Below are 18,220 nucleotides of genomic sequence, written 5' to 3'. Positions count from 1 at the left end.
CTGCTTCTCTCTCTCCCACTCCCCCTGCTTGTGTTCCTTCTCTCACTGTGCCTCTCTCTGTCAAATAAATAAATAAAATAATTTAAAAAAAAAGGATTCCAGATTTAATGCTAAGGTGGTTAATTCATCAGCTTATTAAACAATAGATTTAATAAAACTAAGTATGCACCTGGCTCTCGTTATAGTTTCTCCCCCCGAGAATATCTTTACGGTACATAGAGGCTTGGTCACTTGAGGGGTGAGGCAAAAATAGGAGGGAGTGAATGACATCAGAGGTCATTATCCAGGGGGATTTATTGAATGTCTAAACGCCCGTGGAGAGAGGAGATAGTGAAGGCCTTCTTCAGGAAATGCCTTTTAAGCTGCAACTTGCAGGGTGTGCACGTGTTAACCGGGTAGAGGGTGGTAAGCAGAGAACTTGAGAAGAGGGCCAGCGGACAAACGTGCAGCCATGTGGCTGCAGTACAGGAGCTGGGGGCAGGCCTTCCGAGGTGCATCTGGGAGACAGGGAGCTGGGACCGCGGCTCACACAGCAGTCGGCGCGCTTCTCCTGCAAGGGGCCGGATGGCCAGCGTTCTCTGCTTTGTGGGCCTTTTGGCCTCTGCTGTGGCCACAGGGCGGCGACCAGTGCGGGAGGGTGCTGTGCGGCCTTGACGGGGTTGTGCATGTTAGTATCAGCCAGAGAAGTAGCCGTTGAAGGTTTCAGATAAAGGCGCGACAGGATCAGAGTGGGGTTGTGAAAGTTTATGGCTGGTCCTTCAGAGAGCACGGCTTCGAGGCGCTCAGGAGTGCAGGCGGCGCGGCCATCGGGGGCAAGCCACCAGCAGTTTGCTGATGGAAGGTGCTGGAGGCGCCGGCCCGGGAAGTGGCCACAGAGGCAGATGGTCGGCTGGCCGGAGGCGGGGTGGAGCAGTCACTGAGGTCGGGCCCTCGGTCTTGCTGCTGGAGCATCGTAGGTGCTGATGCTTGTTTGCGGAACAACAGCTTTTCCATGGGATGGATGAACTGGTTGTGGGGGTGGAAGAGAGAAGTAGCAGGTTGTACCGTGCTTCTGTGCTCAGCGTGGGGTGTCTGGAAGTGGCCTGCACTGAAAGTGGGGCTGGGGCAGGGAGAGAGTCAGGTGTTCAGTTTGCGCATGCTACCTTGGAGATCTGGGATGCCGGTCTCGCTAGGGGAGTGAGGATGTTGTGGAGCAGACAGAATTTGGATGCCAGCACACAGACAGATGCTATAGAGAAAGTAACTCAAAGAATATGGTTTGTTAAGTGCACACTGTGCCCCTTGAAGACAGGAACAGGGCGTTCCTGCCTGCTCTTGAAACGAGACAGGAGTCTCGAAGTTCCCCATTGCTTCACGTAACCTGTTTTTCTCCGACTTCTTTGTAATGTCTTTGGTACTAGAAAAGGAACATTCAGCAATAAAAATCAGAAGTCATTTAATTTACACGCATTGCTAAAACAGCACCATGAGGCTGATACATCGCATAGGTTTGCATCAATTATAACAATAGAAAGAGATTTGTTTTCGGGATTTCAAGAATGTGTTTTAAGTGCCAGGCCGGCCGGCGTACGGTGGGGGGGTCAGCACGATCGGGAGCTGTCGTTTCCCTCTTGCCAGGGCTCAGCTTGCTTCCTCTGCTGGTCCGATGCCACGGGATCTGCGTGTGCACCTCACAGCCTTGGAAGCCCCGAGCAGGTCCCATGGGACAAGCGGGAGGAGCCGCGGGAAGGATCCGACCCACACCCGCTGGCCACAGGGTGCCACCTGTCATCTTGCCCACTCCTTGCTGCCGCATGTCGGCAGAGAACCTGGAGGCCCCAGAAACTCCTCCTGCTGTCCGTGTGTGTTCTCCTTAAGCTGTTGTGGTCTCTGATTCTGGCCTAGTCTTTTTTTGATTTTTTTCCTAATTAGTGTGTGGCTAGCTGCTGTGAGCCTGGATGATGTTTTGATGTTAAGCTCCCTGACGCCCCTTCCACATTGTGGTTCAGTTTTATGAAATCCAGATGATTTGGAACAGTATGTGTGTGCAGTTTACTTTTTTAAAACATTGCTTTTGGGGAAGTTTAGTATGCTCCTTCTTACTCATCTGTGGGACAACACGATGCTTCCTGTTTAATTTAGATTTTTAAAATACAAACAATTCCCTCTTTATTTTCCTAGCTCTTTTTAAAGTTTAATAAAGTACCAAGTGAAGGCAAGTCAGAGCTGACTGGTTACGTAAGAGTCTGAGCGCGGCACTCTGCTGCAGCCCGTGCTGATAAATGCCGCTCGGTGTCCTCATGTCCATCTTGGAGCTGTGCGGATCCAGGTCCTCAAAGACCAGCTCTGTTGGTTGCTGTGGAAAACTGAGGGAAGCAGACAGTTGTTTTTCTCCTCAGTTCGAGAAGTTGCTGTAGTCCTGAGATCAGAATGTGGTTCTCTGTTGTCGGAAGAACAGGATCGGTGGTGAGTTTCTTGAGGGTGCTGTTGTGGACGTGGATGTTCTTGGGCAAACTCTTAACTGTGATCCGTCCAAGAATGCTGCTGCTTCCATTAGAACTTGTTTAAACCTGCCAATAATTAACTTGCTCATGAGGCAATCGTTTACTGTAGCTTGTAATTACACACCCAGGAGTTTGTTGCTCTGTATTTTAATGTTGCACATTCTTAAGGTTCATAAAAATAAAAGGTTCCTATATCCTTTTTGCACACACACACACACACACACACACACACACACACACACACACATACACACACACACAAAACCCCATAAATGTGCTCCTGCTGATCATAATATGGCGAAGATTGCTCAAAGTAATGCTGAGTGCCGTTGTAGAGCTGAGATACAGAAGCACCATAACTTCCTGTGGGTGCATTAGGTAGCTTTTACTGTCTCTAGAACCCATTTTTGCTGAAAGTGAACCTAAAAATGACCATTTTAAAGGTACTTAGGGTATTTTACTATTTTATTTAAAAATGAACAGTTGAATAGTGTCTTAAAGGTGTTTTAATTTGTACTTTTAGACTATATACTGATTTTAAGTTTTTAAATTTTAATTAGCTTAAAACACAAAAAAGATTCCTGTGCCTTAGAAGAAGAAGAAAACAGTGTTTATTAATACACCACCTTCTCACTGTTTGAAGAGTAAATTCCTGACATGAACTACAGTTAAGTTCTTTGAAGAATTTGAGACCTTCATTCTCACATTCTTTAATGTCCTTACTGTGACCACATGGGAAAAACCTAGTCAAAAAGATGAAGTCAGGAAGTTTTGGTTCCGTTTTAAAATCAGTTTCAAGGTACCCAGTACAACTGCAGAATTTCTTTCTTTCGTGGAAGTGTCAGAAATAATTTTCCATTAAGTTGTATGAAGTGACTAGTGCCCTCCTGGCTAGTGTTTGTGAATTTGGAAATAATATTTTATATTTTTGTTTTAAAAGCAAAATAGTAAATTATATAAAAGAATAATTTTTTACCTATTTTATAATGGTCTAAGTGCTAATTTCTTGGATTGATGGAATTATTGGATTTTATTGTAGTATTAACGTAATAGAAACATTAAACGTTAATGCTCTAAAGCAGGACAATTTCACGTGAGAGGACACACGGTAAGAAATGATCTTTATGTGGCTCAGTGGGTGCAGGGGATCGGTGTGGATCATCCCAGTCTGAGGAAGGTTCAGACTGCCTCAGCCTCGCCCACTTGCTCTCAGCCAAGGCTTGGGAGTCAGGCCTCACCCCTGCGCAGGGCACACCTGCATGAGCAGTGGGCAGAAGCCAGGAGCTCTCCTGTACTGGTCTCAGCCCTTTCATTTCCAGACCACTCTGAGACCTTGGGAAAGCCCTCCACCTTTGCCCTCGTGCAGTGCACACACTGCAGGCCCCCTGCAGCCCATCTGAGAGACCCAACTTAAGAGTCCCCTATTTAGGTCATTTCCTTCATTTTATAAAGAGGGAAAGGATAGATGGGATGTGTCTTGTTTTTTGTTTTGTTTTTTTTTAAGATTTTATTTATTTATTTGACAGAGAGAGACACAGTGAGAGAGGGAACACAAGCAGGGGGAGTGGGAGGGGGCAGGCTTCCCGCCGAGCAGAGAGCCCGATGTGGGGCTCGATCCCAGGACTCTGGGACCATGACCTGAGCCGAAGGCAGATGCTTAACGACTGAGCCACCCAGGCGCCCCTGGGATGTGTTTTGTATTCTCTGCGAAGGGTAAGCTGTGAACAGAGCTGCGCCTGGCGCCTGGTTCACAGAAACCAAGCATAGGCTCCTTTATGGCATCACACCTGTCTGGGAGCACCTAGCTCATACTTTCAGCATTGTTGAGGGTGGAATATGTATCAGGAATGAGTTTTAAAATTGATTGTTTCAGAATTAAGGTAATTCCTACCAAGAAGAGAGAGCTTTTCAATGTTTTTTAAACCCTTGTCTGAATTTTAATAGTTTACAAATCAGAACTCCTTGTCTGATGAGAAACAAAGCTGCTTTCAGACCCTGAGAAGGGAGCATGTGGGCAGAGCGCTGCACCGAACATCCTGATGAGTTTTAAATGCTGCTGGGCTCTCAGGTCCTCCCAGCCCACTGTTGTTCTGGAACCTTCAGTGAAGAGCCCACACTGGGTCTCCAGCCCTGCAAACAATAGGCTTGACTCTCTGCTGGCCTGTCTTCCTTCCTCTTGCTGCTGCCTTTTTTTTTTTTTTTTTTTTTTTTGGGTTGTGTGCTAATGATGTTTTTATGCTGTTCGTCATACATACTCCCCCACACACTCAGCTGGTCACTGGGCGTTCGAGGCGTAGGTTCCTCTGACTGGGTTTCTGTGCCCGAGGTGAGAGGACCTCACCCTCCGTCTTCCCGAAGGTGCACCGGCGAGAGCAGGGGCCAGCTGTCTGGGGGCGGCCTTTTGCCTGTAGCCGGTCCTCACGGCGCACGTAAGCCGCTAAGCCACGGGCGCGTCTCGTCGAGCTTTGGGGAATGTATGGCCTGTAGCTGCTGAGTTCTTATTTCTGCCTCAATCTTTCCATTTGGGAACCTTTTCTGTTAACTTCCTGCCATTCTTCTTCTGCCCTTTCCCCCAAGGAAACCCCAGTACACTTCTGCTAAGCCCTCCCCTCCCTCTGCCCTGCCCTCCTCTTCCTCAGCAGCCCCTCCGCCCTCTCCACCCCTCCGTTCCCTTTGAAAGGAAAGACACGCAGATTCAAGGTTCACTTAAGATTAAATCCTAAGATCACACGTGAGATCCCTGTTATTTCATTTTAATTGCTTTTCTAAGGACTGAGGATCTAGCTCTTTGTGCTTCATTTGCACGGCCTGGCAGGGGCGTATTTGGTCAGCACGCTCTGCTCTCCAGGAGTCGGGAGTGATGTTGGAGAACACAGACACCAGACAGAGCAGCTCGGGCACTGGAACACCATGGTACTCTCAAAGTGTCTTCGGGAGGGAAAATGTGGCTTTGATACTTAAAAATTTACTTCTCATTAGTTTAATTAAATTCCAAAATGTACTTAGTCATTCGTAATTCCTGATGCCTTTGAAATCTATAACTGCTTTCCAGGAGACCCTTAAAAAGGAGCTTGAGGGGCGCCTGGGTTTCCTCCTTCCCCTCTCCCTCTGCCACTCCCCTACTTGTGCTTGCACGCTCGCTGTCTCTCAAATGAATAAATAACATCTTAAAAAATAAGAAAAATAAAAAGGATTTTGATTTTTTAAATGGGGAATCGATAAATCTGAATGTTTCTCATTAATCTTTTAATTTTACAAATAAAAGACTAAAAATATAGAAGTATCTTCAAATACCAGCTTAGGTAGTAGCTTTAAACAAGTAATCTTTAAAATTATTTAGCCTTTCCATTTTAATGATTATGGTTACTCTTCCCATGGTTGGAAATCAGGGTGCATAATGTTGTATATGATATATATTATATTGTGATAAAATCTTGTTTTTACCCACTTATCTATATAATTATAAATTTATTGCTAGTCCTTGTGGTTACTAATAACATATAGTATGAAAAGTCTGTAGTTTTAGAATAGTGTTGTCCAATAGAATGTGTGAGCCACAAAGGTAATTTTAAATGTTCTATTAGCTGCATTAGAAAAAAAACCTGAAATTAATCTTCATAATGTATTTTATTTTACACAGTATATCCAAAATGTTATGATTCCAGCATGTAGTGAATGTAAGTCATTAGTGATATATTTAGATTCTTTTTTCCATACAGAGCTCTGATATCTGTGTATGTTGTATACTTAGTACACATTTTCGGTTTGGACTAGCCACATTCCTGCATTCTGAGTGCTCAGTAAAGCCACGTGTGGTCTGTGGCCACCATACCGGACAGCACAGTCTTCATAGTATCTAATGCCATTGCACCAACATTTGGTTAATGTTTATATAGCTCATATTTACATTCTTTTACTGACAGATGTGTTACGTTGGTATGTAGCAGCAAAAACTTCCTGGACCCCATTTTCCTTTCTTAATTGGAAAAGGAATGGACTTGGGGTGCCTGGGTGGCTCAGTCAGTTAAGTGTCTGCTTTCGGCTCAGGTCGTGATCCCAGAGTCCTGGGATCGAGCCCCCACGTCAGGCTTCCTGCTTAAAGGGGAATCTGCTTCTCCCTCTCCTTCTGCCCCTCCCCTCCCCTCGTGCTCTCTCTCTCAAATAAGTAAATAAAACCTTTTTAAAAAAGAAAAGGAATGGACTTGCCATACAAAGTTCAGTCTTCCTAGGCTGGGTTAGTATGTGCGTTATTACTCAGAAATAAGACATAAGTGGCTTAATGCTTCTGAAATAATTTTGCTTTGTACAGTTTTTATCATAGTGTGTAATCTTATTTTTATTCAGATGAAGTGGGGCAGGTAGTGAGAGCTTCGTAATGTTAAGGAGTTATTGTAGCCTGACGGGTGGTAAGTTTGCCTTGGTGCTCCAAGAGCTGAGATGTTCCCAGTCCGAGTGGCATTAGCAGGGAGGAAGCAGCACCTACATTGCCCCTCTGTCCAGCCTGTCAATGTGGACATTCCAGACCAGGGCTGCTGCAGCCAGGTGGAGACATTGGGTCCCCTTGGAGTTGGCCAGAGATTGTGGTGTTCTGGGTTGAAAGTAACTATCCATGTTGATTTTATGTATATACACACATATGTGTATATGTGTGTAGTTAGAAATTCCTTAGACTTCTGGGGTGCCTAGGTGGCTCAGTTGGTTAAGCGTCCGCCTTTGGCTCAGGTCATGATCTCGGGGTCCTGGGATCAAGCCCCAAGTCGGGCTCCCTGCTCAGCGGGGAGTCTGCTTTCCCTCTTCCTTTGCTGCTCCCCCTGCTCGTGCTCGCTCGCTCTCTGTCAAACAAATAACATCTTTAAAAATAAATTCCTTAGACTTCTTTGATTTCTGAGTATCCATCTGTAAATTTGTTTTTCTAAAATAATAACCAGTGGAACTGGTCATTTCTCTGTACGACAATTGTACTTGCAGTTTTTTATGTGCAGTTTATAACAGTGAGCTGCCCATGAAGTAGAGATAGGATTCAAATAAGCAGAGGTGGGAGGGGCCAGAATGGGAGGGTGGAAGGGAGTTCCAGTGGAGTAGGTCGGCTAAAGGGACCATGTCTCCAGGAGGAGGTTAAAGGTTAGCAGAACGGCAACATGTTCACAGAAATGTAAGCAGTGGGTCTGTTAAATAAAGAATATTTCTGGGTAAGTAGTGCAAGGTTGAGACCACATTAGTAAGATTCAGATGCTAACCAAAGCTTGGATACCTCTTTAGAATATTCTAGATCCATATTCTTCACTTGTGTATCACCCTCCAAGAGTATTTTTTTTTTTTTATGTATTTCATTATGCACCGTCAGTGACTTAATTATTAAGTCTGTTTTTATGACCAACCTTAAAAGGACCTTTTAGAAGCCTATTGGGTCTTTGCAAGTGAGGTCTCTAATAATCATTGTCTCATAATTCCTCAGATGAAGATCTCCTCTTCTGAGTAGCAGATACACTGATAAATTGAACTTGGAATTAACGTGATTGTAGCTTAGAACTTAGATAAATTCCCATCGTCCATTACCCAACAACAGTAATGGAAGATAGCGTCTTTGGAACAGTACGTGTGGTGCCATAGTCAGAAATGCTTAGGGCTCCTACCTTGTTAAACTAGGAACGTCCCCGTGTTACCAGCTCACTCTGTGATAGCTGCATCAGCTGCTTCCTAACCCACAAATACTAATACTGATGCATTCATTCAATGGGATTCTGGACTGTCTTGTGGCAGGGTTTGAGAGGATGCTGTTGACCACATGGTAGGAGGATAGTAGGCAGCAACCAGGGAAAGCAGGTGGGGGAGAGCCGTCTGTACTGTCAGGAGCTGGAATACAGGACAGAGGAGCCGTTCCGGGAACATAGCACATAGGTAGGAAAGAGCTTGTATCCATCCTGAGTTGGAAGGTACGTGGCTTGGTGAAGAGTGGCAGGTGAGCCTGGGAATCAAGTGACGAAAGCGTTTTGGCAGACAGATTGCATCAGACGTTTTGTGTGGAAAGTACAGCGTAAACAAAGGCGGGAACACGGAAACAGGATGGCATGGGGGCACGTGAAGGAGCATCTGGATCGGGCCGAGCGTGTGGCGAGAGGGGTGAGAGCCTACCTCAGGCTCGTGGTGCTTCTGCCCAGGCGGGCAGCTGCGCTGGTCGTGGGTCGGGAGCCCCGCGGGGCGTGCTTGGGGAAGGGGCTGCTGTGGCAGGCGGCACGGAGGGGACCCCAGCAGGGCAGTGTCAAGGAGGCTTGCTCAGGACGCTTCCGCCTGAGAGACGTGACGGTCACGATGCCGTCCAGTATCTGTATTACATCATCGGTTTTACTTGAAGATTTGAACATAGACTTCATAAGCCTCACATCGCATGTCGGATCCTAAACTGCCTCTCGAAAGATGCTACGGGGTTTCCGGTGATCTACATAGTGTTTGCAGTTCGTACAGAGTCTCCCAGCTGGAAGCACGTATCGGTTGTCTAAAACGCAGTATGGGGCCTGGTAGCTCCCCTCAGCGTGTGTTTCCTGGTCTGAACGCAGAAAGGGGTATTGCAGTGAAGCTCCCGTTCATGCTGAGTGTGGAACTCCCCTTCCCAGAGTGAGAATTGTGACAAAGGAGCTACTGGCCGGGCAGCAGAGGGTGTGTGAGCAGGGCCTTGACGGAGGGAGACGCAACAGTTTTTTTCTCTTGTTCTTTTATCATTCCATTTTGTGATTTTTAGAAAGACAGAGCCCTCTTACTGTTTGTCTAAATGTTATTTGTTTCATTATTAATAATTTTTCTTATAAAGAGTACCAGAAATGGGGGAGGTCTTGGTTTATTGTTTTGAAATGTATATATTTGGGGAGCGCCTGGGTGGCTCCATCCATGAAGCGTCTGCCTTCAGCTCAGGTCATGATCTCAGGGTCCTGGGATCGAGTCCCGCATCGGGCTCCCCCTCTGGGAGCCTGCTTCTCCGTCTGCCTCTGACTCTTTGTGCTGCTCCCCCTGCTTGTGCTCTCTCTCTCTGTGTCAGATAACTAAAATCTCTTTAAAAATTTAAAAATTTTTATAAAAATGTATGTATTGGGTATTTTATTATTTATATCACTGTTACTAAAAATATGCTATTAGTATTACTAGTAAACGTTTTTCGTTTCAAAGATGGTAGTAATTGAGTATCTTCTTAAAAGGGCAGTTTTTATGGTCTATACTACATCATGAAGATGTAAGTGCCCACCGTTCACACTAAAACTGTATCCTGAAATGCCGTGAGCGTTGCTTTGCTCTCGGTCAGACAGAGAACACAGGAAACAGGTAGTTAGGCTCTTAGAACCTTTGAAGAAACAATCTGGCCTGAGGTATTAGCTGTAAGGAAATACCCTGCAGCATTTGCAGAAAAGGAGAAGGGGGATTTTCAGTGCCCCAGTCAAAATTATTAGACAGCTACAGGGAGACTACTCTGGAATATAAGCTTCACAAGGGCAAGGGTGTTTGTCTGCTTTGTTCACGGATGTGTGTGCAGAGCTTAGGATAGTATAAGGAAGCATTCAGTGAATATTTGTTGAAGGAGTAAAATTGTCATTTAAATAGCTGAGTTGTTGAATTAAGCAGTCAATCGCAGATTGCATAAAAGTATGGAATATATTGGGGAAAAGTCATTTAAGTAGATGACATGAGAAGGAATACCCTATTTCATATTATAACAGATGGGGTGGGGGTGGAGCTGGCTTAGAAGTAATTCCCCCGATTGCATGTTAGTTCCCTAGGTTCAGGGAAACCCGGGATTGGCCTGGGCGAAATCAGGTAAAAGGTATATCTATTGCTCTATTTCTCTCTTGCTAAGTGACATGCTAAAATTCAGGAAGTTGCCATTTATTGAGTGCCTACTATATATATTTTTTATTGTGAAATTTTAAACTTAAAAAAACTACAAGCTTTGCCACCTGTCTCAGTGCTGTGTTTGTGTGTGGCAGAAGGACCAGGCAGAGGCGTCAGCTTGCACTTGGTCACCCTGTTGTACTGGAAGTCCAGCTGGATGATTTCTAAGGGGCATGCATCTGTCCAGTAGGCAGCCGGGTGTCCGGGGCTGGGCAGGAGATGTGCAGCGAGGGGATATGGTACAGACAGACACCGAGGAACATGTGGAGGTGAACAGATGGGAAAACCTAGACCAGAGGGTGGGGAGCTGCGGAAGTGAGGACTTGATATTTTACCTTCTGTTAGAACTTTTATAAACTCAGCTCGCAGGTAACGTAACCACACGAAACTTGAAACACACAGTTTCCCAAAATTGAGTTGTTTTGTTAAATTGAGACATTTTATGCCGTTTTCATAATGAGATACGTAATAGACGGTTTTAGGCTCATGAAACAGTGGCATGCTACATGCTGGATTTTCCCTGAGGGGAGAGCTCCCCAGTCAGACTGTACTCTCCAAACCGGCTCTCGTAGCGAAAGGGAGGAATGAAGAGTTTTACAGTGGAAATTATGTACTTCCAGAGTGTTGCGGAATATTTGTTTCATTTAAGTCATTTATTGAAATCACTGTATAACTCTCTGGGATACCTTTTACATTTTTTATTTTATGACCTAGTACTTCGTAACTATTGAAATTACCCTGAGTTAAGACATCCAAGTGAGATTTCACGCATGCAGTTGCTCTCTGTGGTCGTTCCAATAAATTATCCGTAATGGATTTTTATGTTCTGGTTGGAATGTCCAGGTAGAATGTTGGTGATTCTGTACAAGAGTTGTATATGTTCCTGAAACCTGTTTCACAGAAGCTGCTTGTCCTGATGTGCATTCCGTTTGGATCGGGGCTCCTAGCTCCATATTCACCTAGAGTTATAATACATGATCCTTCAGTTGAAACGGTGCACAGGATCAGAATCCTCCCTTACTACCTAAGTCCCCCTTCCTGGATGCCACAAGAAGTTTTTTCTTAAGTTTTAAAATACAGCTTTGGAAATAATAAGGGGATATAGGCAAATATTGGAATATAAAAATACTATAGTAAATTGCTTTTGTATCTAAGTGATTACTAGTCTATGTCATGAGTGTAGATTTAGCTCACTTAGCCATCTCATCAACTGGTTTATTAATAATCGATTTTTCCAGAGTAGTCTTTGATTTAGAAAGATAAAAATAGGTACATTTCCTGTTCGTCCCTTTATATTTACCAAATAGAGTGTTGATTTTCTTAGTACTAATTTTCATGTAAAAGCAAGAACCAGGACTTTTGTTGCAGTTATCTATGTATTAGTTTTATTTATTTTTTATTTTTTTATTTTACTGAGTGTTGTATTTTTTACTGTGTATTTTCAAGCAGTGTTGCCTTGTTTTTGTTCAGGGTGCTGGCCAGGATAAACTTGGAATCTACGTCAAGTCTGTCGTAAAAGGAGGTGCTGCTGATGGGGTTAGTGTCATTTTAAAGATGTGAGTTTTCAGTGTGTCCTAGTCAGCAAACGACCTGCTGTGACCCTCTGGTACATGTGGTCATAAAGCACCGTGTAGACTGTTTGTTGAGCAAACAAGCGTGAGCTTCCTTGCCGCTGACTTTCTTCCTCCTCCTCTTTGCCCTTGGCTGTCCGGCTGTCCCCATGGCCCAAAACCCGTGCCTCCTGGGTGTGCACAGGATGGACGCCTGGCTGCAGGAGACCAGCTCCTCAGTGTGGACGGACGAAGTCTGGTAGGACTCTCTCAAGAAAGGTATCATTTATGTATTTGTTTGTTTAAAGCTGAATATTAACGTGTTTAGGGGTGTTTCACGTTTGGAATTAGAAGACAAAAAATAATGCTAAAAAGCTGCGCCCTTACTCTTCCCCTTTTTAAATGTAGACCAGTGTACATGACACCTCATTTGTTAGCAGATTATAAATATGTATTTTGGTTTGGAGCAGTTTCTTTGAAGCTTAAAAAAAACATACTCTTGGCACGTCCTGGGAATGTCTGAGGATCATCTTACTGTTCTTAATATGACCATAGGAGATGTGTTCTTAGTTAATCTTTAAAGGAAGGGAATGGGCAGTAGGTCATCTGTCTGAAGGTCAGAACTGTTACTCGAAATAGCCGTCGGTTGCTCTGGTCACAGGCTGTTGTTGTGACATTTCCTTTACGTTTGTGCTACTCTCTTTCCCCTAGGGCAGCAGAACTCATGACAAGAACAAGTTCTGTGGTAACACTAGAAGTCGCAAAGCAAGGAGCAATTTATCACGGCCTCGCCACCCTGCTCAATCAGCCATCCCCAATGATGCAAAGAAGTAAGAGCTCATTATGGAGAATTGCATGCTGTCTCTTCCTTTGACCACTGCCAATAATAGCTGGCTTGTATTGATCACTTACCGCATGCCAGGCATTTAACTGTCCTGACCTTCTCTTCGTAGCCACAAAAACTCTGTGGATTAGGTGCTACTGCTTTCACCGTCCCAGCTGGGGATGCAGGCACTTCGGCAAGATGCCCAGGATAAATAGCCAAGAGCACCGTTCAGTGTCTGGCCACACGGTGATTCACTATGTTCCTGCCCTCCAGGAACCCCCATGGGACTGGCTGGCTGCTGGAGGGTGTCCGTCCACCCTGCACTAGGCACTTAGTCGTAGTCAGCGGGTGATGGCGGCATATAAAGTCTTCAAAGGACAAGCAGGGTTCTCTACTGAAACAACGTATATGAGTGTGTGTATGAATAGTTATTCAGTCCTGTGTGTGCAGGACATGATTGTCCAGTGATATGTAGTTCACTTTAAATTAAAAGCTCAATTATTCGGATAAGGTAATCTGTTGGTGGGAACCATGATTTTGTTCCTACGTCAAAAACCTCAGAATAAAACCGCTATAAATTTAAGACTTTTTAAAAAGGATTAGTTCAGAAATCACAGAGGAAAACCCATTAGGACTCAGACATTATCTTTTTAAATCATTATATACTTTGCATTTACTTTGCTAACTTTGTGCACAGCCGCTCGGTCTGGCCTTGGTGGAGCTCCCTTCTTCATCAGTCAGTGATCTAGGAGCTTCCACCAAGTCCAGGACCTGAAGTCGACCTAAGGGTAGCACAACGACAGCAACCAAAGCTTCTGAGAACCTGGGCCTGCTGTTTACTGGAATAAACAGCGTATCTTAACACAACCATGTGTTGTAGTATAGACCTCAACTTAGCATATTTCTTACTTTTTCCAGGACAGTACCATATTGGTGGTCTAATGTCACAGCTTAGGGTCATTTCCAAGAAGCGAACCAGACCATGAGTTAGAAGTCAGAGGGAAGCTGTTAGAACAGAAAACACACCCGGGCTGCCACACAGGGAGACATGAAAGCCAAAGTAGAGCGTGAACAGTCCCACCGGCTGATGGCAGTGCCGGCTACTAAAAGAACGAGTGTGTTGTAGAAAGTGAGGGAAGTATATCTTTCACTTTTAAAAAAGTTACTTTAAAAGTAGCCTTGTGACTTAACAGGTGGAGTTTATGAGAAAATAAGGTTGGAAAAAGCACCTTTTCCCATCAGTGCCAGTTAAATGTTGCTTTTAAGATTCTCAAGAAAGATTTTACTCTTAGATAAAAAAAAAAATTACCTTATTTCTTCCACTAAAAATAAGGGCTTATGAAATTTTAAATATTTATAGATTCATCTTTCTTTAAAGACTAAATAGGGTGTTTAAAATCTTGAATAAATGAGGAGAGCCTGAATGCGCTTTGATTTCAGTTTCAGATCGTCGTGGCTCAGGTAAACCCCGTCCAAAGAGTGAAGGTTTCGAGCTCTACAATAATTCAGCTCCAAACGGGTCACCTGAGAGCCCTCAGCTGCCTTGGGCAGAATACAGTGAACCTAAGAAATTGCCAGGTGACGACAGACTGATGAAGAACCGGGCTGATCACCGCTCCAGCCCCAACGTGGCAAGTAAGAGGGGTCACTTCGCCTGTCCTTCCTTGGCCTGGACATGCTCGGTCACCATCAGTGTTGGGGGGACACCCTGTGCTTGCTTAGTTATCAAAGCAATAGGATTACCTGCACATCCTGGCTAACGGAAATGTGCTTTTTGTGAGAGATATCAAAAGTAATGTTCCTCCAACAGAAAATAAAAACTAGGTTAGAACACATCGATTCAGTTGATCCTCTAGATGAGTCATTGATCCTGTCGCTAGCAGGAGGTGGCAGGCTGCCAGCAGGAGCTCAGATGGTTTTTATACTTTTAAAGGGTTGTTAAGAAGAAGAATCAATAGAAGGATATACAACACATACAAGGTTTGCAGCGCCTAAAGTATTTATTGTCTGTCCCATTGCCAGAAATGTTTGCCGGTCCCTGGTCTGTAGATGAAGCTTGGTAGCTCTGGGCTCTGGTTATTCAGGAGAGAGGAGAGGGTGTGATGAGCCCTGCTCTCTCCCGTGGCCCCCAGCGTTCTCTGTGCTGACTCCTCACTGGCAGTTTGAAGATGCATGACACACGGTCACTGCCCTTGAAGAGCTCTTGTCACGTGACACAGAATAAACATTGTGATACTTGGGAAAAAAAAAAAAAAAAACCTTGCTTTTCACTGTCTCTTTCCGACAGATCAACCCCCTAGCCCCGGAGGGAAGAGCACGTATGCCCCTGGAACGACAGCGAAGATCACGTCTGTCTCCACCGGGAACCTCTGCACCGAGGTGTGAGAGCGATGCCAACGTCCTCACTCCAGCCAGCACCCAGGCCCCCCGCAGAGCCCCTGAACTGTCTCCTCACGCATTTCCTCTGCACATCAGCAGCGTTTAGAAGTCCTGGGGGCTTCTTCGTTCTTAACATAATAAGGAAATTAGCTTTAAGTTAAGAAGTTAGGACAAAATAATTGGACAAAATAATTTCATTATTCTCCGTATAGGATCAAACACTTTTAATTTTTAACACAATTTTAAATGTATCTACTATATTTTAAAACAGATCGTTGGAAATTAAATGAATTTATGTACAAATTGCCAAAAGCTCGCTTTTCTTTCTTCTTCCCATTTTACAGGAGCAGACCCCTCCACCAAGACCTGAGGCCTACCCCATCCCCACTCAGACGTACACCAGAGAGTATTTCACCTTCCCAGCTTCCAAATCCCAGGACCGGATGGCTCCTCCTCAGAACCAGTGGCCAAATTACGAGGAGAAGCCACACATGCACGCAGACAGTAATCACTCCAGTATTGCAATTCAGGTTAGAGAGAAGGAGTCCGTGAACATTTGCAGCCGTCAAAGATAAACCAGTTTGATGGTAAAATCCGGATGATTTCAGAGATACAGTCGATATTCTCTGTAGGACAGCACTGAGACTGATACCTTTTTTTTTCTTTCCTGGTTAACTGAGGAAGAGTGGATAGGAAGGAATACTAAATATGAAAAGGAATGCTTTATTCCCTTGTTTGATTAGTGAAGGGTTAGTCATAGTGCACCTTCATTACAGTTTGTGAGGCAGGATTCCTGATTCAAGGAGTGAGAAATGAGTGATGTGTGTTTTTCTTTGTACCAGAAGTTGTCCAAGCACTGGGATGCAGACGTAACCATGGTCCCCGCCAGTGAAACTAATGATGTGGTTAGGAAATGAGACAGATGAAGTCAGTACGGTGTAGTAAGTCCTGCTGGAGGTCTGGGTCCCCACTGAGTGGCAGAGCTACCTTTCAGTCTCGGTGTGACCAGCACCTGGGCCCCGCATCACATTACAGCTGTCTGAACAGAAGAGCTTTTCAGACCAAGTGAGAGGCACGGAGATGTGCCGCTGAGCAGGAACTGGGTTCGGGGCAGGGGGCGGTGGCAGGCCTTTGCGGCCTGGAACCGTACAGCAAGGGCTTGAAGTGATAAGCTGCAGAATTGGGGTTTTATCCAAGTTAGAGAGGGGAGCATCAGTCTTGAGTCGTTGAGCTGGGGGACATTATCAGATGTGTTTTTTGTTTGGAAAGATAACGTTGCATTGTGGAAGACTGGGAGAAGAAATCAAACGTATGCGTAGAGATAGGCACAGTCTAGGATATGTAACAAATATGGATCCTGGATCGTGAGTTCTGGATGTGATGCTTTAGTTGAGGTGGTCGGAGGAGACCCAGGGATGGAGGCGCAGCTGAGCTGAGCCGGGAAGGCCGGGAGAACAGAGGAGGGCTCACAGGCACAGGGCACGGCACGAGTAGCCGTGAGGAAGAGCCACACTCTCTGAGGGCAAGAAGTTATCCTGAGGTCACAGATGTTGTCATCTTGTCCGCAGGGCCCTTCCGCCTGTTTCCTAGGGAGGCCTGATCACTGCCCCCCCCCCCCCCCCGCCCAATCTGTCTGGGACCATTGGATGTCTGGCTGGAGTTGGTGAAGGTCTTCCTCCAGATTTCTCTTTCACAGTGAAGTACTTGTGTGCCCTGCTTTCTCTAGCGTATTTTGTTAGCCCTTAGGAAAATCTTCTTCCTCTGGGTCAAGAGCATCTACACATTTTCTCCTATTTGACAGGAATACCATTTTTAAGCCTCTAGGTTCATAGTGTATGTCTGCTGTTTGCTTCTGCCTCACCTCGGAGATAAATGAGCTAGAAGAGGAAGTCAGGACGCTGAGAGGTCAGCATGTCGATGGGTTATTTATGTGGATCTTGACATGACTGAGCCTCAGGGTAGGACTTAGCAGGGGAGACATATGGAGAAATGCAACAAGGGCACCAGGGGGCTCGTGAAGTCAGGAAGAGCAGAGCAGTGATCCAGGAGGCTCAGTGTGGCAGCAGGAGGAGAAGCTGGTGGACAGTCTGAGGCGGGACCTCTGACGTCTTGTACTTTAATGAAAGTATCTGTTCCTATAAATAGTAGGAAATTGAATGATACCATTGACTTGAGCAACATTGGTTGAACTGCCCATTTTTCAGTATAGTGCTGTAAATGTATGTTCTCATCCTGATGGTTTTCTTAATGACGTCTTCTTTCCTGTAGTTGAGCGTATGTTGTAAGAATACAGCGTATAATAAGACATACCAAATAGTTGGTGATCAACTGTTGATGTTTCCGTAAGGCTTCCAGTCAGCAGTAGGCTGTTAGTAGTTAAGTTTCAGGGAGTCTGAAGTTTTATGTGGAATTTTGACCACCCAGGGTTCAGTGCCCCTAAACCCTGCCTTGTTCGAGGGTCTGGACTCAGGCCAGTGAGCAAGAAACTGTTTCTGTGGGCACAGTATAGCTGTAGCAAAATGTGGGCAGTAAATACTCCATTCTTCTATCAGGCTACTGTTTTTTTTTTTCAAGTGATATTTCATTTTTTTGTTGTTGGCTTATTTTTTAAGGAAAGGAAACAGCTTATTTTCCAGATTTGCATCTTCATTTTCTATTCCGCATATTAAAAGATAGGGAAAAAATGACATCATAGTGAATCCATTTCTATCAATTTAAACAATTTTTAGACATGCCATTGTGCAGAGACTAGCCCTTGGGAAGAGTGTTCATTTTGGTCTCTTCCACACCTACACGCTGTTTTGTACCTTTCTGAGATGGGGCCAGAGACACCTGCATGCCTGGTTTGTCCTGGCATGTGCCCAGCTCTGTTGGAGTGTTCCCACTGTCAGTCATCAGCTGGTGGAACCATGGCTGACATGGTTAAGATTGGATCATGACTCTTACTCAGAATTTTACTACGGGGAAGTAAATGTTGTTGCTCTTTATGTAATTACACTAAACACATTCATCCTTTCAAAGTCAGTTGCTAGAGGCACCCCTTTGCAGAGGCGTGCGAGGGCCCACCAACGATTGGGGAGGGCCACGCTTGTCCGTGAAGTACCTGC

General features: G+C 45.0%; 1 protein-coding gene across 18 annotated transcripts in view; it reads left to right on the top strand.

The window, feature by feature from the left end:
* The window catches only part of AFDN (afadin, adherens junction formation factor), a 144,832-nt gene that overhangs the window by 107,182 nt on the left and 19,430 nt on the right, over positions 1 to 18,220 (top strand). For all 18 annotated transcript variants that reach the window (XM_027603063.2, XM_027603061.2, XM_027603062.2 and 15 more), the window contains 6 exons: positions 11,829 to 11,894; positions 12,114 to 12,187; positions 12,620 to 12,738; positions 14,175 to 14,369; positions 15,022 to 15,113; positions 15,458 to 15,643. In XM_027603063.2, the coding sequence (XP_027458864.1) occupies positions 11,829 to 11,894; positions 12,114 to 12,187; positions 12,620 to 12,738; positions 14,175 to 14,369; positions 15,022 to 15,113; positions 15,458 to 15,643 (732 nt within the window). The remainder of the gene's footprint in view (positions 1 to 11,828; positions 11,895 to 12,113; positions 12,188 to 12,619; positions 12,739 to 14,174; positions 14,370 to 15,021; positions 15,114 to 15,457; positions 15,644 to 18,220) is intronic.

This window comes from Zalophus californianus, chromosome 7 (genome assembly GCF_009762305.2).
Source record: "Zalophus californianus isolate mZalCal1 chromosome 7, mZalCal1.pri.v2, whole genome shotgun sequence".
Classification (NCBI taxonomy): domain Eukaryota; kingdom Metazoa; phylum Chordata; class Mammalia; order Carnivora; family Otariidae; genus Zalophus; species Zalophus californianus.
The sequence above is the reverse complement of the archived record's forward strand: the minus strand, read 5'-3'. Positions and strand labels throughout refer to the sequence as shown.